This window comes from Bubalus kerabau, chromosome 17, assembly GCF_029407905.1.
Source record: "Bubalus kerabau isolate K-KA32 ecotype Philippines breed swamp buffalo chromosome 17, PCC_UOA_SB_1v2, whole genome shotgun sequence".
In the NCBI taxonomy this organism is placed as follows: domain Eukaryota; kingdom Metazoa; phylum Chordata; class Mammalia; order Artiodactyla; family Bovidae; genus Bubalus; species Bubalus kerabau.
Genome location: NC_073640.1, coordinates 56,285,382 through 56,304,479, shown reverse-complemented (window position 1 = coordinate 56,304,479; position 19,098 = coordinate 56,285,382). Strand labels below are relative to the sequence as shown.

The 19,098-nt window shown below is 45.5% G+C and overlaps 1 protein-coding gene and 1 pseudogene across 2 annotated transcripts; both read right to left on the bottom strand.

Annotated features, from left to right (window-relative positions):
• Positions 1-2,911: 2,911 nt before the first annotated feature.
• On the bottom strand, positions 2,912-5,820 carry LOC129630676 (retinoblastoma-like protein 1; annotated as a pseudogene).
• An 11-nt stretch (positions 5,821-5,831) lies between these two features.
• LOC129631700 (very-long-chain 3-oxoacyl-CoA reductase-B-like) lies at positions 5,832-18,670 on the bottom strand. Of its 2 annotated transcripts, XM_055552879.1 has the most exons (11): positions 18,440-18,670; positions 18,064-18,110; positions 11,420-11,495; positions 11,023-11,133; positions 10,770-10,837; positions 8,834-8,878; positions 8,572-8,606; positions 8,272-8,353; positions 7,706-7,771; positions 7,040-7,189; positions 5,832-6,849 (listed from the first exon to the last, which is right to left on the bottom strand). In XM_055552879.1, exons 1-11 carry the CDS (start codon positions 18,597-18,599, stop codon positions 6,745-6,747), a joined length of 945 nt encoding a protein of 314 aa, XP_055408854.1. In that variant the 5' UTR covers positions 18,600-18,670; the 3' UTR covers positions 5,832-6,744. The 2 variants fall into 2 exon arrangements, with proteins under 2 accessions (XP_055408854.1, XP_055408855.1); XM_055552880.1 differs by lacking the exon at positions 18,064-18,110 and having other exon boundaries at positions 18,440-18,631.
• Positions 18,671-19,098: the final 428 nt, after the last annotated feature.

Sequence of the window (19,098 nt, the reverse complement as noted above, 5' to 3'; positions counted from 1 at the left end):
TTAATGTTATTTGACTTATAAAACAGGTAGATACTACACAAAAAATGAGGATGTAATTTCCAGAAAAGTAAAATGTCACTTTTCTTCTTAAAATTTAACAATAAATTTCCTGTCATAATTACTAATTCATAGACAAATCTTAGACTAATTCAAATTAGCCAGGGTTAAATACTCTGCATTAAAAAAACAAGGTTTGCAATTTAATAAACATACATAGGGTTTCCCTGGTGACTCAGATGGTAAATTTGATAACATTTTGTCAAAATTAAGAATTGCTTATCCATGTCATTCTAGATCCTGGAAACACACTAGAAAACGTGAATACTGAACCATTGATTCTTTGGAAAGCTGCACCCCTAGCCCTGGAAAACATCCTTAAGGGGTCCAGGGATCACACCCTAATGGGGGACTTCCCTGGTGGTCCAGTGATTAAGAATCTGCCTGCTAATTCGGGAGACACAGGTTCAATCCCTCGTCCAGGAAGATTGCACACTGCTGCAGGGCAGCTAAGCCCATGCACCGCAACTGTTGAGCCTGTGCTCTAGAGCCCAGGAACTGCAACTACTAAAGCCCCCACACCTACAGCCTGTGCTCCACAACAAGAGAAGCCAACACAATGAGAAGCAGCACACTGCAGCTAGAGAAAGCCTCACACAGCCACCAGTGCAGCCAAAAAAAAAAAGAATAGGGGGCTTGGGAAGGTCATATACTCTGCTATGTTCAAAATGCATACCCAACAAGGACTATTGAACATACACGCGACATGAAACTCTACTCCATGTAATATGCCAGTCTGGATGGGAGAGGGGCTTGGGGGGCATGTGTACATATGGCTGAGTTCCTTGCTGTTCACCTGAAATTATCACAACATTGTTAATCAGCTATGTGTGTATGTGTGTGTGTGTGTGTGTGTTAGTTGCTCAGCTGTGTCTGACTCTGCAACACCATGGACTGTAGCCCACCAGGCTCCTCTGTCCATGAAATTCTCCAGGCAAGAATACTGGAGTGGGGTGCCATTCCTTTTTCCACAGGATCTTCCTGACCCAGGGATTGAACCTGGGGCTCCTGCATTGCAGGCAGATTCTTTACTGTCTGAGCTGCCAGGGAAATCCATTAATCAGCTATACCCTAATACAAGATAAAAGTTTAAAGTTTGAAAAAAAAAAAGAATTGCTTTATAAAAACCCTAATAGGAAACTTACAAAGTAGCAATGATTCTGAGAACAAAGAGAGGGGAGTAATATGCAGATGTTTCATTGATGTATATAGTATAATTAAAAGGTATGAGGTGATATTACTGTGGTTTTGGACAAGGTTTCAACTATTCTTAGGGGATCAATTAAGACACTGAGAATGAACAATCCTATTAAGACCTCAGAAAGAACATCTCCCCTATTTTCATGGTGTTATCTCACTAATAGGAAATTCAGTTTCTAACAACTCTTTTCTGTATTTTACTCTACTGGCTTGAGAAGCAGCTTCCTATTTTGAGAATTATATGACATAAGATGCTGCTGCTGCTGCTAAGTCGCTTCAGTGGTGTCCGACTCTGTGTGACCCCATAGACGGCAGCCCACCAGGCTCCCCTGTCCCTGGGATTCTCCAGGCAAGAACACTGGAGTGGGTTGCCATTGCCTTCTCCATTGTGTGAAAGTGAAAAGTGAAAGTGAAGTCGCTCAGTCGTGTCCAACTCTTAGCGACCCCATGGACTGCAGCCTACCAGGCTCCTCCATCCATGAGATTTTCTAGGCAAGAGTACTGGAGTGGCTTGCCATTGCCTTCTCCGATATGACATAATATAATCATATATAATTAAGTTAATGGCTTAGAAAACAAAATGATAGTAATTTTAAAAAGGAGAAAGTATCTCTCTTGCTAGGTTGTGACACCAGGCTAAGAGGGCTTAGGGTTGGAAAGTAAGTCGTGGAGATTGTGAAGGGGTTCAGGTATAAATCTACCTCTATTCAAGGAGAGGAAGGGCATGAGAAGAGTCTGGACAGCCCAGAATGGTCCTGGCACCTGGATGTACAGTTACCACACTGGGTCAAAGACGGCTGGTGCATCTCCTCTGCCCTAGATGCTATGGGACCCGACTCCTGCCCAACATTAAACTGGGAACATAAGCCTCTCAAAGCATACTTGCCAAAAACGGATTATTCACCCTCATAGTATGAAGCCTAGAAGGAGAAGACATTTGATTATTTTAAAAAGTGGGCTATAAAATGATAAAGTTTCCCCTTACTTCATCTGAAAAACCCAAAGAACAAATATGTTAAAAACTTTGGGACTTCCCTGGTGGTCCAGGAGTTAAGACTTCCTGCTTCCACTGCAGGAGCCAAGAGTTTGATCCCTTATCAGGGAACTAAGATCTATCCCTTCAGGCCACATGGTGTGGCCAAAAAAAAAAAAAGAAAAACTATGACTATTAACATGTTTAGAAGGTACTTAAAACATTTGTTTGCAATCCAACTCAAATATATCTGCAACTACATTTTGGACAAATGTTTAAAAAAATCCCGCTTAATTTTGATGCAAGTTTTCTTGTAACTCAGTGATATTTACTACTTACAAGAGCTGAATGTTTTGCAAAACAGAGCCCCAACTTTCTGCAAAACATCCTGAAAGTGCTTTTATCATAGAAATGGGGAGGGGCTAATGATCTGCTCTTTCACTGACAACATCCTATAGTTATTTAAGTAACACATCATCATTCTACAACACCATCAATAGCTATTGCTTGCTTTTATATTTTTTGGCCAAGGCACGTAAGACCTTAGTTTTCCAACCAGGGATGGAAACTGTGTCCCCTGCATTGGAGACACAGAGTCCTAATTGCTGACCAACAGGGAAGTCCCTATTGCCCATTTCTTGGTTCTGTGCTCACCTTGCCTTATCACGTAGTTGATATCTTTCAAACTCTTAGAAGCGCTGCACTGAATTTAGACAGCAGAGCACTCCTTGGCATAAGGACTGACCCATCCATGGAAACTGATATCAGTGTGATCGATCCAGCATCATTTGCTGGATTGTATGCAATGGGACTGTAATTTTATGTCCTGTTGTCCCTATTCTATGTCTCTGGCCATTAACAGAAGACTCTGCCTGGGTGAAACTGACATATTTTCAGTGGTAATGCTTGAAGAAGGAACAAATTTCTATTTTGTTCCCTCTGTTATGATCCTGTCCTTATGCATTTCCTTTGTGGGGAGTCTTCCCCACAAAGTGTCTTAGCACTCCCAGCTGTAGAACTGTAGTGTTCATGGACAGAAACTGGAGACAACAGCTCCCTACCCTTTTGAAGACTTCCACTGTCAGTCCAAATTTCTTTGACCCTTGGATGACAAGGTCATCCATTTCTTTGACCCAGGAGACACTGGCATCATGGGAAAGATGTCCCTACCTCCTGTTTCAAAATTATTTGGGAATATAACTTCATCACAGGTAGGAACTTTGCAGAAGCATGAAGAGCCTCCCACAGTGCAGAATCATGACTCCATACTAAATTCTCTAAAATCTGTTCTTTGATGCTGTTCAGGTGTTTCACCATGTCCCTGGAGAGTCCCTCTTCTGAGCAGATCACTACCTCTATCACTTCAGTTCAGTCGCTCAGTCGAGTCCAACTCTTTGTGACCCCATGGACTGCAGCATGCCAGGCTTCCCTGTCCATCACCAACTCCCAGAGCTTGCTCAAACTCATGTCCCTCAAATCGGTGATACCATCCAATCATCTCAGTCTCTGTCATGCCCTTCTCCTCCTGCCTTCAATTTTTCCCCAAATCAGGGTCTTTTTCAATGAGTCAGTTCTCCTCATCAGGTGGCCAAAGTACTGGAGTTTCAGCTTCAGCATCAGTCTTCCCAGAGGACTGATTTCCTTTAGGACTGACTGGTCTGATCTCCTTGCAGTCCAAGGGACTCCCAAGAGTCTTCTCCAACACCACAGTTCAAAAGCATCAATTAGTAGGCACTCAGCTTTCTGTATAGTCCAACTCTCATATCCATACATGACTACTGGAAAAACCATAGCTTTGACTAGACGACCTTTGTCGGCAAAGTAATATCTCTGCTTTTTAATATGCTGTCTAGGTTTGTCATAGCTTTTCTTCCAAGGAGCAACCATCCTTTAATTTCATGGCTGCAGTCACCATCTGCAGTGATTTTGGAGCCCAAGAAAATAAAGTCTGTCACTGTTTCCACTGTCACTCCACCACCTCTATAACCTTATAAAAATAAAATGGCCACAGATTAAAAACTTTAGCAATCCAGAGAAAAGTATGAAGTGAGCTATAGGCAAAGAGGACAATTTCCAAACAACAGGCCATCAAGGAATGTTGAAAAATATATATCCTGCTCTAAAATAACTGACATGTCTATTCCATGAAGTCTTTTGTGTTGCCTGAACCATTGCGGTCTCTAATATTTTATAATACAAAATTTCTGCAAGTTCCTGTTTGTTTACAGCGAAGTATATGCAAGATTCTGGCTGTTCATCTGTTGATTGAGTATAGTGTTGGCAGAGTTTCATTATGTTTCATTATGTTTTCCCTAGGATTACACAAACAAGACTCAAAAGTATTTATAACTTGGTTACTTGGTGCATTTTTCAATCCAGCCACAATACTCTGTAATCAGCTCACACTTTGAGTGACTGAAGCAACAGGAGTTAATGATTCTACTTTTTTTCTTAAATACTTCTGTCCTGTCAGTAGGGTAGAAGGTATAAATAACGTTTGTTTGTCTCAAAGTATTGTTGACGGTTACACGCCACAGTAGTCTGGGTTGTCAGTTTCCAAACAGGGCATCACCAGTGAACCTTCCAGGAGTTTATTTCCTCTTCTGCATATTCTCCCCAAAAGAGCTTCTCATCATAACCACCAACAGATAAAACATATTCTTCACACTCCGTGTTCACTGCTTCGCTATTGTCAGTAAACTGGAAAGGCCCCGGAGGCATTCTCTCCTTTAAAGTCTTCCTGTCAAATAGTTTTGAAACACACGGCTTAAAGTAGTGTTCTTTTATCCCTCTGGCTATAGTTCACACAGTATAGCAGTGATGCAGCGAGGCTACACAGAAGCTCTAAAATCAGCAATATGAAAACCAGGATGGTAAACCTTTAAAGATTAGTTCAAGGAGTCTCATCTATTTGGGCATATAATGTCACTGGCGAAAATCAGATCCAAGCAGCACAGAAGGAAATGATAAAAGTTTACTGAATCATCTCCAATCATATGAAAATTATCCTGAGTATAAACAAAGTGTCCAAAAAAAAAAAAAAATTAAAAAGCTCCTTAACACTGCAAGGAATCCTCTGCTTCCTGCTTCGTGGTAACTTTGGTGGCTCCTCACATGGATTTTGAAACACATCTTTAAAAATTGGCTCAAATTTTTTGAAAATTACAGTAGACACATCAAAACTGCGTTTCGCTTAATTTCCTTCCAAGGTACGGTTTCCAACTGTGAGGATAATGCTTTTGAGGCAGGCGACAGATAACGAACAAGCCGACCAGTGTGTAACTTCCTCTAGGATGTCCTGGATGGCGGCGGAGTCAGCTTGTGTTCCCCTCGTCCAGGTTCAGGTCCGGACACAAGGCCTGCAGTGCCACCCAGATCGCACGACCACCTCCACCTGCTTCAGCTTGGTGCCCGCCCTTGTTTATCCTCCTTCCTCTGAGCGCTACCCACAACCACCCGCACCAAGGAGTGCTAAGAACGACGGCTCTTCGATGGTCTAGATGGTCTACATCCGCGCTTCGCCTCAAAGAAGTCCGTTTCTTCTCCAGGGTTCCGAGCCTGTCCTTCACCGGAAATGTGATAAAAAGCATATCATCTTAAGTGACTTCTAAATCTGCTTAAGTCGTTTTATTTAAAAATTTAATTTTATTGCTCCTGGATTTCTCCCAACATTTTATTATGGAAAATTTCAAGATGCAAGAAAGTTGAAAGAGGTGTACATGTGTCTACCACTTAGATTCTGTTACCAACACTTTGCCATACTTGTTTAACCGTATTTCTATTTATTCTATCCATCTAACTTTTCAGTGCATTTCAAAGTAAATTGCAGACATCAGTACACTTTTCCTAAATAATCAGCCTGTATGTCATTAACTACAGTTCAATTTTTTTTTTGCTGCTTTTAATTTTCAATATTAATAATAAAAGATTCTCCCCCTTTCAAGATGGAAAGAAATTCATTCATGGATTCTTCTAGTTGATGTGTTTCCACTTTCACACAGAGATTTAGGGATTTCTAATTTATTTGGAGTTTATGCAGGTACATGGTGTGAGAACTAAACCCAACTTTATACATATATATATATATATATACACACACATACATACATACACAGGGGCTCTCTGTTTTAAAAGTATTTTTATCGAGATTTAATTCACATACCATAAAATTCACCCTTTTTAATTGTGTACAATTTAGTGGGTTTTAGTATTTCACAAAGTTGTGCAGCCATCATGGCTACAAGCTATATTTGTACATATATATTATGTGTGTGTGTATATTTGTTTTTCTCCAAATATCTATCTAGTCTTAGCGGCACATATTAAGAGCTCCATTTTGCTGCCAGAGAGTTGAGCTGCTGCGGTTGTCACTAATGTCCGGGTATTTGGAAGACCAATTCCATTCCACTGGTCTGTTTGTCCGGTGGGAGGTCTCCCTAACAACGATTCTGGTTTAGGATTCTGGTAAGGGGTGGGGGACGACAGACATGCGGTCACGCCTTCAAGGCCTTTAGTCAAGTTCTTTGAGAAAGGAATCCTGCTACATTACGGCTCTCCAACAGTAAAAGTCCTCTAGGACTGATAAACCAACTGGGCAGGAGCATGGTCAGCAGGAAATCCTGGGAAGGAGAGGTACCAAGGATCAAGACACGCCCCATTCTTGAGTCTCCCCTCTCCTCTCCCGGCTCCCCAGCCCGGGCTAGGGGCCCTCCCCTTCTCTGTCCGTCTCCCCCTTTCTGAGGACTAGTGGACCCGCACCAGGGGCTGTTCCATCCAGCTCGCACCCTAGGACTGCCCCCAGGAAAGCACCTGTACAGCGTGGCTGAGGCACCCAGTGGTTTCGGAAGTGAGGCCAAGCGTGTCCAATGCTTGCCGAGCGAAGTCTTCGGAGCTCACTACGAGCAGTCCCTTTTTCAAGGGATAGGTCATATTTGTTTCAACCAAAAAGGGGCTCACTGTCTGCAGGTAGGAAAGGGGCCAAGATAAGAACTCCCTTCCCGCCCAAGCCTAAACTCCCGGGCCCTCTCCGAGAATCCCTGAATCCCACCCCTCTTGCGGACCACGCCCCCAGATATGTGCTGACCACGCCTCCAGGACCACGCCCCCTCGAGAACCCACCCCTTGCGACTTTCCTGCCACGGAAGCTTTTTCTTAAAAAAGGTTCTTCCTTCCTTCTTCCCTCTTTCTCTCTCTTTTCCTTCCTTCCTCCCTTCTTACCTCTCCCTCTTTTCTTTTTTTCCCTCCCTTCCCTTCCTTTCTTTCTTAAATTTTACTGACGTATAGTTGATTTACATCCACCGAAGCTTTTTGAGACTGAGTCGTGGTCCTCTTTCAGACCTCACCCCCACCTCATTCCCAGCCCGCCCCTCCTCCTAGGAGCCTCCACAGAATCCAAGCTCCTCCTCCCTCAGAGCCCTCCCCTCAAGAGTTGCCACTCCTGCCCCTCTCGAGCTCCTTCCCTCCGGAGTCAGGCACCTGCACGATGACACCTTTGGAGTGGTACTCTGCCCCCAAGGCCACGGAGAAGCTTCGCACAAAGGCCTGCGGAGAAGGAAAGGAGGGTCCCAGGACCACGAGCTTTCCGCGTCGAGTCCTCCAGCCCGCCCCCTGTCCCGTCGTGCCATCCGTATCCTAGAACATTCCCCCGTTCCCGGAGGGGCCCCTCCCTCAGGGCTCAAGTTCTCACCTTAACACCCGAAAGTTTCTTTGCTCTAAGCCCTCCTTTTGTTCCCATACTCCTCACTCTCCATTCCAGCCGCGCCATTCTCTGTGTATTCCCTGACCTCCTCCCACCTAACCGGTTCTCGAAATCCTAGCTTTCTTTGCTCTTAAAAAAACACAAAATCTGACTTGCGCACTGGACTGTGCCCCAGATATCTGACCTATTAATAGCTTCAGACTCTGGTGAAACATCACACACACACACACACACACACACACATTCGGGTCTTTTCCACCATAACCTCAGGGCCAGAATTAAGGGCTACTGTAGGAATAACAGCATGGCAGCCAGCCTGTGCCCGGTCTCTGGGTCTGGGTACCTTGGTGGCCGCATACACAGATAAATTTGGACAGGGCCTCCTGTCAGCTACTGAAGATATGTTGATGATGATGCCTTTGCCCCTGGAGGAGGAAGCATTAGTTGGAAGGCAGTCACTACCAACGGGGAAGAGGGTCTCAGTGATTTACCCACCTCCCCACCCTTTAGTCGCTATGCTAATCAGAAAGATCAGAGAGATAGGGAAGAGTTGGAAATGTGAATGGGAGAGCTGGAGAATAGAAATAGCCAGAGGTTGGATGGGGAAAGATCCAGAGTGAAAAGCAAAGAGACTGCCTCTTACCTGCTAACCATTCGGGGCAGGAGGATTCTAGTCATCTGCAGGACAAATGAAGAGGATCCTGTCTTTCCTTCTTTCCACTGCCTTCACCTGCCCAGACTCCTGCTCCCTCCTCAAGTTCACTCCTGTCCCCCTACTTTCCATCAGGGACTATTCCGCTGGCACTGCCTCCATGCCAAGTCCAGTACTGGGGGATATTGAGGACCACCCAGAGTGGTCAGAGCTACGCTGACTCTGAACCCAGTCCCTCCTAGCCCTGACTCACCTGGGCCACAGACATCATGTTGCAGTTCATAATATCCTGGAGTTTCTAAGGGAAGAAAATGGAACCAATCAGTCCTTTCCTTCACCACAACTCTGCCACAACTCCCATATTTTCTAGCTTACTTTTCTTTTAATGTGGAACACAGTTTTTAAAAGTTGCATCTACTAGAATTTAAAATACACATAAACTTCAACGCATCGACTCCACTTCTGGAAATGTATTCCTTTCTAAGACACTCACATATGTGGGGAATGCATATGTCCAAAAATACATTATAACACAATTTGTAGTCAGATATACCAGGAAACATCCTGAATATCCTTCAATACTGGGATGAATAAATAAACACTGGGTAGCCCATGGATAGACCACTGAACAACAAGTAAAAAGAATAGATCAGCTAATTATTCTGATTAAAATGATCCCCAAGATACATGTCTACTTGTGAAAGGTAAAGTGCAGAACAATAGGCTGCCGCCATTTGGGTAAAAATTACACATACATCCTTCTGTAGGCATAAAGAGAAAAATCTATCACTATTTTAAACTGGGGGGCGCTTTGGGGGAAGATTAAAGGGAGAAGGGAGATTTTCACCTTCATTTCGTAAACTTCTCTCTTTGGATTTTCTGATCAGTAAACTATTTATAAATGCATACCATATACATACCAAAGTGCACAAATCTTAGAGTAAAAGCTGAACACAAATCTTAAGCTTCTACCCACATAAAGGAAGTATTGGGACTTCGCTGGTGGTCCAGTGGCTAAGACTCTACATTCTCAAAGGTCAGATTTCACCTCTCTTGGATTCTCTCTTCCCTCAAATCTTGATGTGACAATTCCTCATTGCCTTAGTAGGTTGATGCCTTCAAACAGTTATTTTAAAACTATTTTATCCAGCTCTCCTACTCATTCTCATTTGCAGGGTTAGTCTTCAGTCACAACTTCCTCTAATACCAGAGGCAGAATACACAGGCTGATTCTCCTTGCATTTTCTAAAATGAGCCTGTGCCTTCTTTTCCTTTTCTGACTTCTGTTATCACAGATTAATTTTTATTGGAGCATAATTGCTTTACAATGTTGTGTTAGTTTCTGCTGTACAACGAAGTGAATCAGCTCTGTGTATACATATATCCCCTCCCTCTTGGACCTCCCTCCCACTCCCTTATGCATTCCTCTTGAAATAATAATATTTAGAATTTATTCATTTATTTTTTTGTGTGTAGCAAAGTTTTATTAACGCGATAAAGGGACAGGGAAAGCTTCTGACATAGACATCAGAAGGGGGACGGAGAGTGCCCCCACTCTCTAGTCTTATCAAGGCCTTAGATACTTTTACCCGACCCACTCCCACAACATACGTCTTAAACTAACATGATTAGAACTAACAATAGAGAATTTAAAAGCCATCCTGATCTCCTGTTTTGTTTATGGAGCACACAACTTAGGTTTATGTGCCTTATGTTGTCTTATCAGCTGATATTATCTTATCAGCTCTACGAGGTCAGCAAAAAACACTGATGCCCATTTTATAGATATGAGACTGAAGCGCTGATTTTCCCACGTGGCTCATTCCCCGCCCCCTACTCTTTTTTTGGCCACACTGTTGGCCATGTGAGGTCTTATTTCCCTGACCAGCGACAGAACCCACCCCCCGCCACCCCAACCCTTCATTGGAAGCATGGAGTCTTAACCACTGGACCGCCAGGGAAGTCCGTCATTTCTCCAGAAAGTTAGCATCGGAGAATATAAAACGGGCAGAACCAGACTCAATTTAGACAGCGGTCCTGGTTGAGCACTGCAGAAGGGCGCCCTGTGGAAGGAGAACATAGATTCCCTAGCTCTCCACTTGATCAAGCTAGTGTACTGCGCGGGGTTTTCCAACAGAGGGAGCAGTGTAAGGCGGAGGTCCCACGGACTAGTTCTCGGTGTTACTCACTTTGGCCACGTCCTCACAGTCGAGCAGTTTACTCATGTGGGGTGTATATTTTTGGCCCACGTTGTTTACTGAATGAGAGGGGACAAAGTGCTTGTGTCACTCCAACAGTCCCAGGGACACCGGGCGGGGGCAAAGGGGAGTGTTTGCCAGAGAGGGCGACCAGGAGAGTGTTCCGGGGTCAGGGTGAGCCCGGGGGTTGGGGGGGTGGGGGCGACTGAGAGCAGTGCTTCTCCCAACGGGCTCGGGGACATACCCAATACTCCGATCTCCAGGTCCTTCAGTCCTGCCTCAATGGTCTCGTAGATTTCCAAGCCCCCGGTGAAATCCACCTGAATCACTCGTGTGCTTTTGCCGTAAAGCCGCTCTGGGAAGTGTGTGAGAGGTTGAGGGGGCGAGGGGGAGAGGCGGAGTGGGAGCCAGGCTTTTGGTTGTAATTCATCTCTGCCTGCATCTCACTCCAGTCTCAGTTCAGCCCCAGGCCCTTACCCCATCCTTCGGAGGCCCCAGAGGCAGTGGGAGCGTGCTCCCTGCACCCACCTCGACCACGCCCCGACCACGCCTCCGACCACGCCCCTATCACCCCCAGTCCAACCTCAGCCCTTAAGCCAGGAGGGCCGCGTTTCCGAGCTCCCCTCCTTTCCTCTACTCACCTATCTCCTTTGCCTCGTGCTTCAACTTGCTCAGGTCTCGACTGATGAGGACGACGTTCAGACCTCTCCAGGCGAGCTGCAGGAGATGCATTCGTTTATTTATTCACGAAAGCCATAAATATTTACTGTGTGCTGACAGTGTGCTGCGCTGTTGCAGGCGCTGCCGATGCAGAGGTGAATAAAAGAGAAATAAGGGAAGTCGGCCCTCGCGGAGCATGCATTCTGGGGCCAGAGTATTCCAGGCAGAAGGAACAACAAGTGCAGAGGCCCTTGCACAAAGGCTGGCTAGCTTAAAGGACAGCACACAGTCCAGGGTGCACCGAATGAAGTATTCTTGCCTGGGAAATCCCATGGACAGAGGGCCCTGGAGGGCTACATTACATGGGGTCACAAGAGAGTCGGACATGACTTAGTGACTAAACAACGACTAGCCTCCCCTGCCTTCGTGCCCACTCAGGGACATCGCTGCAGCTTTCTCCCCTCTTCCCCCTGCATCACGCTCTTTTCTGGATGATTCCCGTTCAACATGCAGACCTGCCAGAAGGTCTTCTTTGTTCCCGTATTCCCCGTTTCTTATCACGCCACCCCACTTTACTCAACATTCTAAGAACTGCTTACCCTGGCTCTCTCCCGGGCCTGCTTGTACCCACTCCAGTTGGACTCCCGCCCCGACTGTGCCACCCAAACCACTCTGGTCAACAGTAACTTCCACAGTCGTAAACCCAGTGCTGTCCTCAGCACCTCCCAGCAGTAGCTGACACGATCACCCCCTCCTCCAGGCAACGTTCTTCCCCTGGCTTCCCAGACATCTCTTCCAACCTTGGTTTCCCTCCTGCTCTGGCTCAGATCATGTGCCTCATCTTCTGTGCTTCTTAACTTTGAGTGCTCCAGGGAGCACTTTGGGGTGATTCAGACTATGCTCCCCTTCTCCATCCACACCCACTACCATGGGCATCTCTTCTAGTATTGGGACTTTATTTTTTACAATATTATGTATTTATTTATTTTTGGCTGTGCTGGGTCTTCATTGTTGTGTGGGCTTTTCTCTAGTGGTGGCAGGCAGGGGCTACTCTCTAGTCACAGTGCTCGGGTTTCTCTTTGTAGTGGCTTGTCTTGTTGGAGAGCACGGGCTGTAGGCACATGGGCTTCAGTAGTTGCAGGATATGGGCTCAGTATCTGTGGCTCCCAGGCTCTAGGGCACAAGCTCAGTAGTTGTGAGGCATGGACTTAGTTGCTCCTCAGCATGTGAGATCTTCCCAGACCACGGATCAAACTCACGTCTCCTGCACTAGCAAATGGATTCTTTACCGCTGGATCACTAGGGAGGCCCCCTAGTCTTAGGACTTTAAATGGCATTGTTATGATGTTGATGCTTCAATTTCTATCTCCACCCATTCTGAACTCCAGAATGGCATTTCCAACTTCTGGAACTTCACAACTTGGATAGCTAACTGGTGTCTCAAATGTGTGTGTTAGTCGCTCAGTCATGTCCAACTCTTTGCAACCCCATGGATATATAGCCCGCCAGGCTCCTCTGTCCATGGGATTTCCTAGGCAAGAATACTGGAGGTTGCCATTTCCTATTTCAGGGAAACTTCCCAACCCAGGGATCAAACCTGGGTCTCCCGCATTGCAGGCAGACTCTTTATAATCTGAGCCACCAAGGAAGATAGAATGTCCAAAATGTCAAATTTAGAATGTCCAAAACTAGAGTCCTTTCCACTTCCCCCAAACCTGGTCTTCTCCTCAGTTCAACTCCATTGCAGTAATGGCAGCTCCATTCTTTGAGGTATTCTGGTCACAAATCCTATAAGTAATTTATTTTATGAGGTCATCGTTATCCCAAAAGCAAAAATCAAACAAAGATGACAAGAAAACTACAAACTAATACCTCTCATAAACTTAGACACAAAAATTCTCAATGAAATATGAGTAAATCAAGTCCAACAATATAGAAAAAGGATAAGAGGTAATGCTCAAGCTGAGGCTTATTGCAGGAATGCAGGGTTAGTTCAAGTTTTGCAAAATCAATTGATGTAATTTACCATATAATCAGACTAAAGAAGGAAAACCATATGATCATCTCTGCCGGGAGCCAGCACGGGAGTCCCCACCCATGACAAGGTCATGTGGGAGAGTTCTGGTGGGCAAGGTGAGCCAGAACTTGAGGGGTGCCCCTCTGGGCCTGCCTGAGCATCTACCCCAAAACCAGAATCTGTCTGTTTTACTATTTCACGACTTTCACCAACTCTTCTGACATTAATGGGGGGCTATCCCCGACCACCTTTCTCTGTAAGAAAATCAACTTAAAACTCTAGTTAATAGGTCTCCTGGACATAATAGGAGTGTTTCAATTCAAACCCCTCTGATGACTTTCTAGCTTTCCTGACAGGTTTGTTCAGAATTCACAGCCTCCCAACCACGAGAGGCACGGGAAGCTTAAGATATTCTAGCAATGCAGAGCTTCTCAGAGAGTTAAAATTGTTAAAATAGAACTAGTAGAGGATTTCTTTGTTGAGCTAATGCTTGCTGCCAAGTTTCCATATCCCTTACCTACTGTGTCCCTGGGAGTGTATTGATTAATATAGTTGGTGTATAGAAATGTAAGTAGTAGCTTTAATGTTTGTAACCTTGGACCCTCGAGTTAATTCTTTTCTTGTTATAGCCCACCACACTTTTGCCCTATAGGAATGCAACTTTATCTAATGCTTTCGGAGGGTGGCGCCTGACTTTAGAATAATCACCTTTAGAGAAAAATAAGTTTTCTGAAGAAAGGGTCATAAAATGTTAACAGGACTCCTGGCCAGAAGATGATGTAAATCACCTAAAGCTTTTGCATATGATAAGTTTGCAGAAAGAAAGCCTGGCTTCGATAAGGATCAAGGACTGCTGACCTTGCATGACTCTACCCCTTCCCCCATTATCCTCTATGCACAACTTAAGGTATAAAAACTACTTTGGAAAATAAAGTGCAGGCCTTGCTCACCGAAGCTTGGTCTCCCCATGTCGTTCTTTCTCTTTCCTTTTCCTATTCAGACTGATTCCATGGAGCGCAGGGGCTCTCTGAATTCACTTTCTTGCCTGGGCTTCTAAGACCCACTCGAGAAGGTGCCTAAGGTGGGGCACCTTCTGTGATTCGAGAGGGCCCCTGCGGCCTACGTGAACAGAGCAAGTCCCGTGCTGGGGCTTTATTGGCTTTCTGGATAAACCAAGGAATATCAGCCTCTTTTCTCTCCTCTGTCTTCTTAACTGCAAAATTCTTTCCTTATTCCTTTCTCTATTTCTATCCTTTTTGCCGACGCTGTCCTCCCGAGAGAATCCCTGGATCCTACCAGGGCTGGACCCTGGTACACCTCAATAGACAAAAAAATTACTTGACAAAAGTCAACTATCCATGATAAAAAAAAAACAAACTCTTAGCAACCTAGGTATAGAAAGGGCCTCTCTTGACTTTATAAAGATCATATAAATACATACATACACACATACATGAATTTTAAAAACCTAACATTATGCTGAATGGTTGAAAACTGAGTGCTTTCCCTCTAAGAACACTTCTCTAAATGTCCTATTTAATTTCCTGGGCAGTACAATAAGGCAGAGAAAAGAAATAAAATGTATGCCGATTGGAAAGAAGAAATAACATTGTGTCTGTACCTGGATGACATGTCTGTCTACATAGAAAATCTCAAGATATCTACAAAATGTTTACAAGAATTAAGAGGGTTTAGCAAATTTTCAGTTTATATAAGGTCAGAGGTTTGGAGTCATACTCTACCTCCAATCTTTAGAATAAATCTTGTCAGTGCAAGGCTCCCTTTTAGCTCAGTTGGTAAAAGAAATCCACCTATAATGCAGGAGACCCTGGTTTGATTCCTGGGTTGAGAAGATCTGCTGGAGAAGGGATAGGCTACCCACTCCGGTATTCTTGGGCTTCCCTTGTGGCTCAACTGGTAAAGAATTCATGAGTACTAATGTCAAAATAAATCCAAAATTTGGGACTTCTCTGGTGGCCCAGTGGCTAAGACTCTGTGCTCCCAATGCAGGGGGCCAAGGTTTGATTCCTGGTCAGGGAACTAGATCTCATATGCTACAATTAAAAGATGCAGCATGCTGCAATGAAGATCAAAGATTCCCTGTGCTAAGGGGATCTAATGCAGGTCAGCCAAGACCTGGCGCAGCCAAAATAAACGAGCTGACAATTCAATAAAACCAAAGTGCAAGTACTTCTCATGCCCCGATGCTATCACACTTGGATGAGTCATCAAGATCTCTTGCTTGGATTTTGCAAGAGCCTGCATAAGCAGGATCCCCGTGCTTGCATCCTCACCCCCCCATAGTATCTATCATATCCCCCTTCAGAACCCATCTCACTCAGTAGATGTTAAAGTCTCCACAATAACCTACCAGATACCCCATGATCTGTCCTGAAATTGCATTTCTGCCCTCATGTCCTACTGCTTCTCTCTCCTTGTGACTCTGATACAATCACAGCAGGCCTTTTCCTGCTTCTCCAACAAGTGATGCTCCCTACCGCAGGGCTTTGTGCCGGGGTCCAGCCCCAGCTGGATCCAGGGATTCCCTCGGGAGGACGCATCGGTGATTAAAAGAATAGATAAAGAGATAAGGAAAGAATTTTGCATTTAAGAAAATAGAGGAGAGAAAAGAGGCTGATATTTCTTGGTTTACGCAGAAAGCCAATAAAGCCCCAGCACGGGACTTGCTCTGTTCACTTACGCCGCAGGTGACCTCTCGAATCGCGAAGGTGCCCCACCTTAGGCACCTTCTCGAGTGGGTCTTAGAAGCCCAGGCAAGAAAGTGAACGCAGAGAGCCCCTGTGCTCCAGGGGATCAGCCTGAAAAGGAAAGAGAGAAAGAACGACATGGGGAGACCAAGCTTCGGTGAGCAAGGCCTGCACTTTATTTTCCAAAGTACTTTTTATACCTTAAGTTGTGCACAGAGAATAATGGGGAAGGGGTAGAGTCATGCAAGGTCAGCAGTCCTTGATCCTTATCGAAGCCAAGCTTTCTTTCTGCAAACTTATCATATGCAAAAGTTTAGGTGATTTACATCATCTTCTGGCCAGGAGTCCTGTTAACATTTTATGACCCTTTCTTCAGAAAACTTATTTTTCTCTAAAGGTGATTATTCTAAAGTCAGGCGCCACCCTCCGAAAGCATTAGATAAAGTTGCATTCCTATAGGGCAAAAGTGTGGTGGGCTATAACAAGAAAAGAATTAACTCGAGGGTCCAAGGTTACAAACATTAAAGCTACTACTTACATTTCTATACACCAACTATATTAATCAATACACTCCCAGGGACACAGTAGGTAAGGGATATGGAAACTTGGCAGCAAGCATTAGCTCAACAAAGAAATCCTCTACTAGTTCTATTTTAACAATTTTAACTCTCTGAGAAGCTCTGCATTGCTAGAATATCTTAAGCTTCCCGTGCCTCTCGTGGTTGGGAGGCTGTGAATTCTGAACAAACCTGTCAGGAAAGCTAGAAAGTCATCAGAGGGGTTTGAATTGAAACACTCCTATTATGTCCAGGAGACCTATTAACTAGAGTTTTAAGTTGATTTTCTTACAGAGAAAGGTGGTCGGGGATAGCCCCCTGTTAATGTCAGAAGATTTGGTGAAAGTCATAAAATAGTAAAACAGATTCTGGTTTTGGGGTAGATGCTCAGGCAGACCAGGGAGGGCGTCCTTGAGCCCTGACACGCCTTGTCCCACAGGGCTCTCCCGCATGACCTTGTCATGGGTGGGAACTTTCGTGCTGGCTCCCGGCAGCTTTGCACTGGTGATTTCTTCTCCCCGGAAATTCCTTCTCCCAGGTATTCACAAGATTCCATCCCTCATCTCCTTCTCATCTTTGCTCAATGCTGCCTTCTCAGTGACATATTTGATTACGCTATATAAAAATTGGAACCTGCACATCTCCAGGGCTCCCTCTTCTCCTTTCTTGCTTTATTTTTCTCTTTAACTCTTTTTAAAATTTTAAATCTATTTCTTTCTTTCTTTTTTTTGGCCACACCGTGTGGCATGTGGGATCTTAGTTCCCCAACAGGGACCAGAGATGGAATCCTTGCCCCCTGCAGTGGAAGCACAGTCTTAACCACTAGACCACCACAGAAGTCCCTCTCTTTAACTCTTATAACCATTTGGTGGGCTTCCCTGGTGGCTCAAGCAGTAGAGAAACCACCTGCAATGCAGAAGACCTGGGTTCAATCCCTGGGTCAGGAAGATCCCCTGGAGAAGAAGATAGCAACTATTCCAGTATTTGATACATTATACATTTCATTTGTTTATCTTACACATATCTCCCCTCACTACAACATAAGCTTCAAGAAGACAAGGTCTTCTGGTTTTTTTTTTAAATCTATTTTGTTTACTGTTGTACCCCCTAGTATCTAGAAGATGCCTGATGCATGGAGGTGCTATATAAATATGTTTGGAATGAATAAATAAGAAGAAGCCCAGTGTAAACACCTGCCCCCACCCTGGGGAGCAGAGGAAAGGCTCCCTGGAGAGGATGTCTGTGGGAACCAGAGAGAGCACACCATTCTCAGTCTGATAGACTTAGCTGACAACAGGCAAACAGGAGAAGCCCTCCCATCACCCACCCAAGCCCTGGCTCACCTCATGTGCGTAAGCCTTGCCGATGCCGCTGGTGGCTCCTGTCACCACTAGAAAGGAGAGGAGGAAAGGGCAGGAGGGGATCCCCACCCTCTCCTACCCCCGTCATCCACTTCATGTCCCTCTTGTCCCTTTTTGCACCTTTTCTGGGAACCCCCCTCACTGAGACCCAACCCTCCTGGTTTTCGTCCTCCTCTTTCATCGGCAAGGGGCTCTGACACCTCGGACAGGTTGGAGGACTTCATACATCTCCAGCCTTCAGCCGTCATGCTTCCAGGGGTCCCTGGCCTCTGCCCTGACTAGGGGTCCTCACCAGTCATCTGTCCGTGTTCCTGCTGCCCCACCTCTACCTGCTTAGTGCAGAGCCCTTCTTTCTTACCTGCCCAGGCCCCGTGCGCCCGGAGCCAGTGGTTGCTCTGGCGTGCTTGAGGCAGCAGGTAAACATAGACTATGGAGCCCACAGCCCAGGTCGCCCGCAGCAGCAGGAACAGGGCTGTAACCGCTCCCAGCACTCTCAGCGCATCCCACTCCGCCTCCATCACAACCCCAACCAACAGATCACCCGACCTAGGACCAAGGGGGTTTTTTCCGGGGCCAGCTATTAGAAGCCTGGGCGTTAGCCCCGCCCATTGCCAGTCAAGCATCCCACCCCTTCTCTCTCTCTCTAGCTACGCCCAATGAGAGTTTAGTCTAACCAACAGCCACGCCCATAGCCTTAGCACCGCCCCTTGATGGGTCCACCCCTGAGCTCAAAGTCCACTCCCAATGCCTGCAGAGCCAGCATACATCCAGCCTCCTCTCAATCTACAGAGCTGGGCAAAGGGTACCCACAGATAACCTCTATTTGGGTCACTGACCTCAATATCGCTGTTAGTGGGTGAAGGCCAGAACTGAAACGAGGAACCAATCACGTCGTTGTTCAGGCGCCAAGTTGTGTCCCACAGGCAGGGTTTGTCAATACAGTTTGTCAGAAGAACCTCACCTACAACTTATGTGCCGGGGCAGTATGAAAGCCAGAGGCCTTACAATGGCTTTATG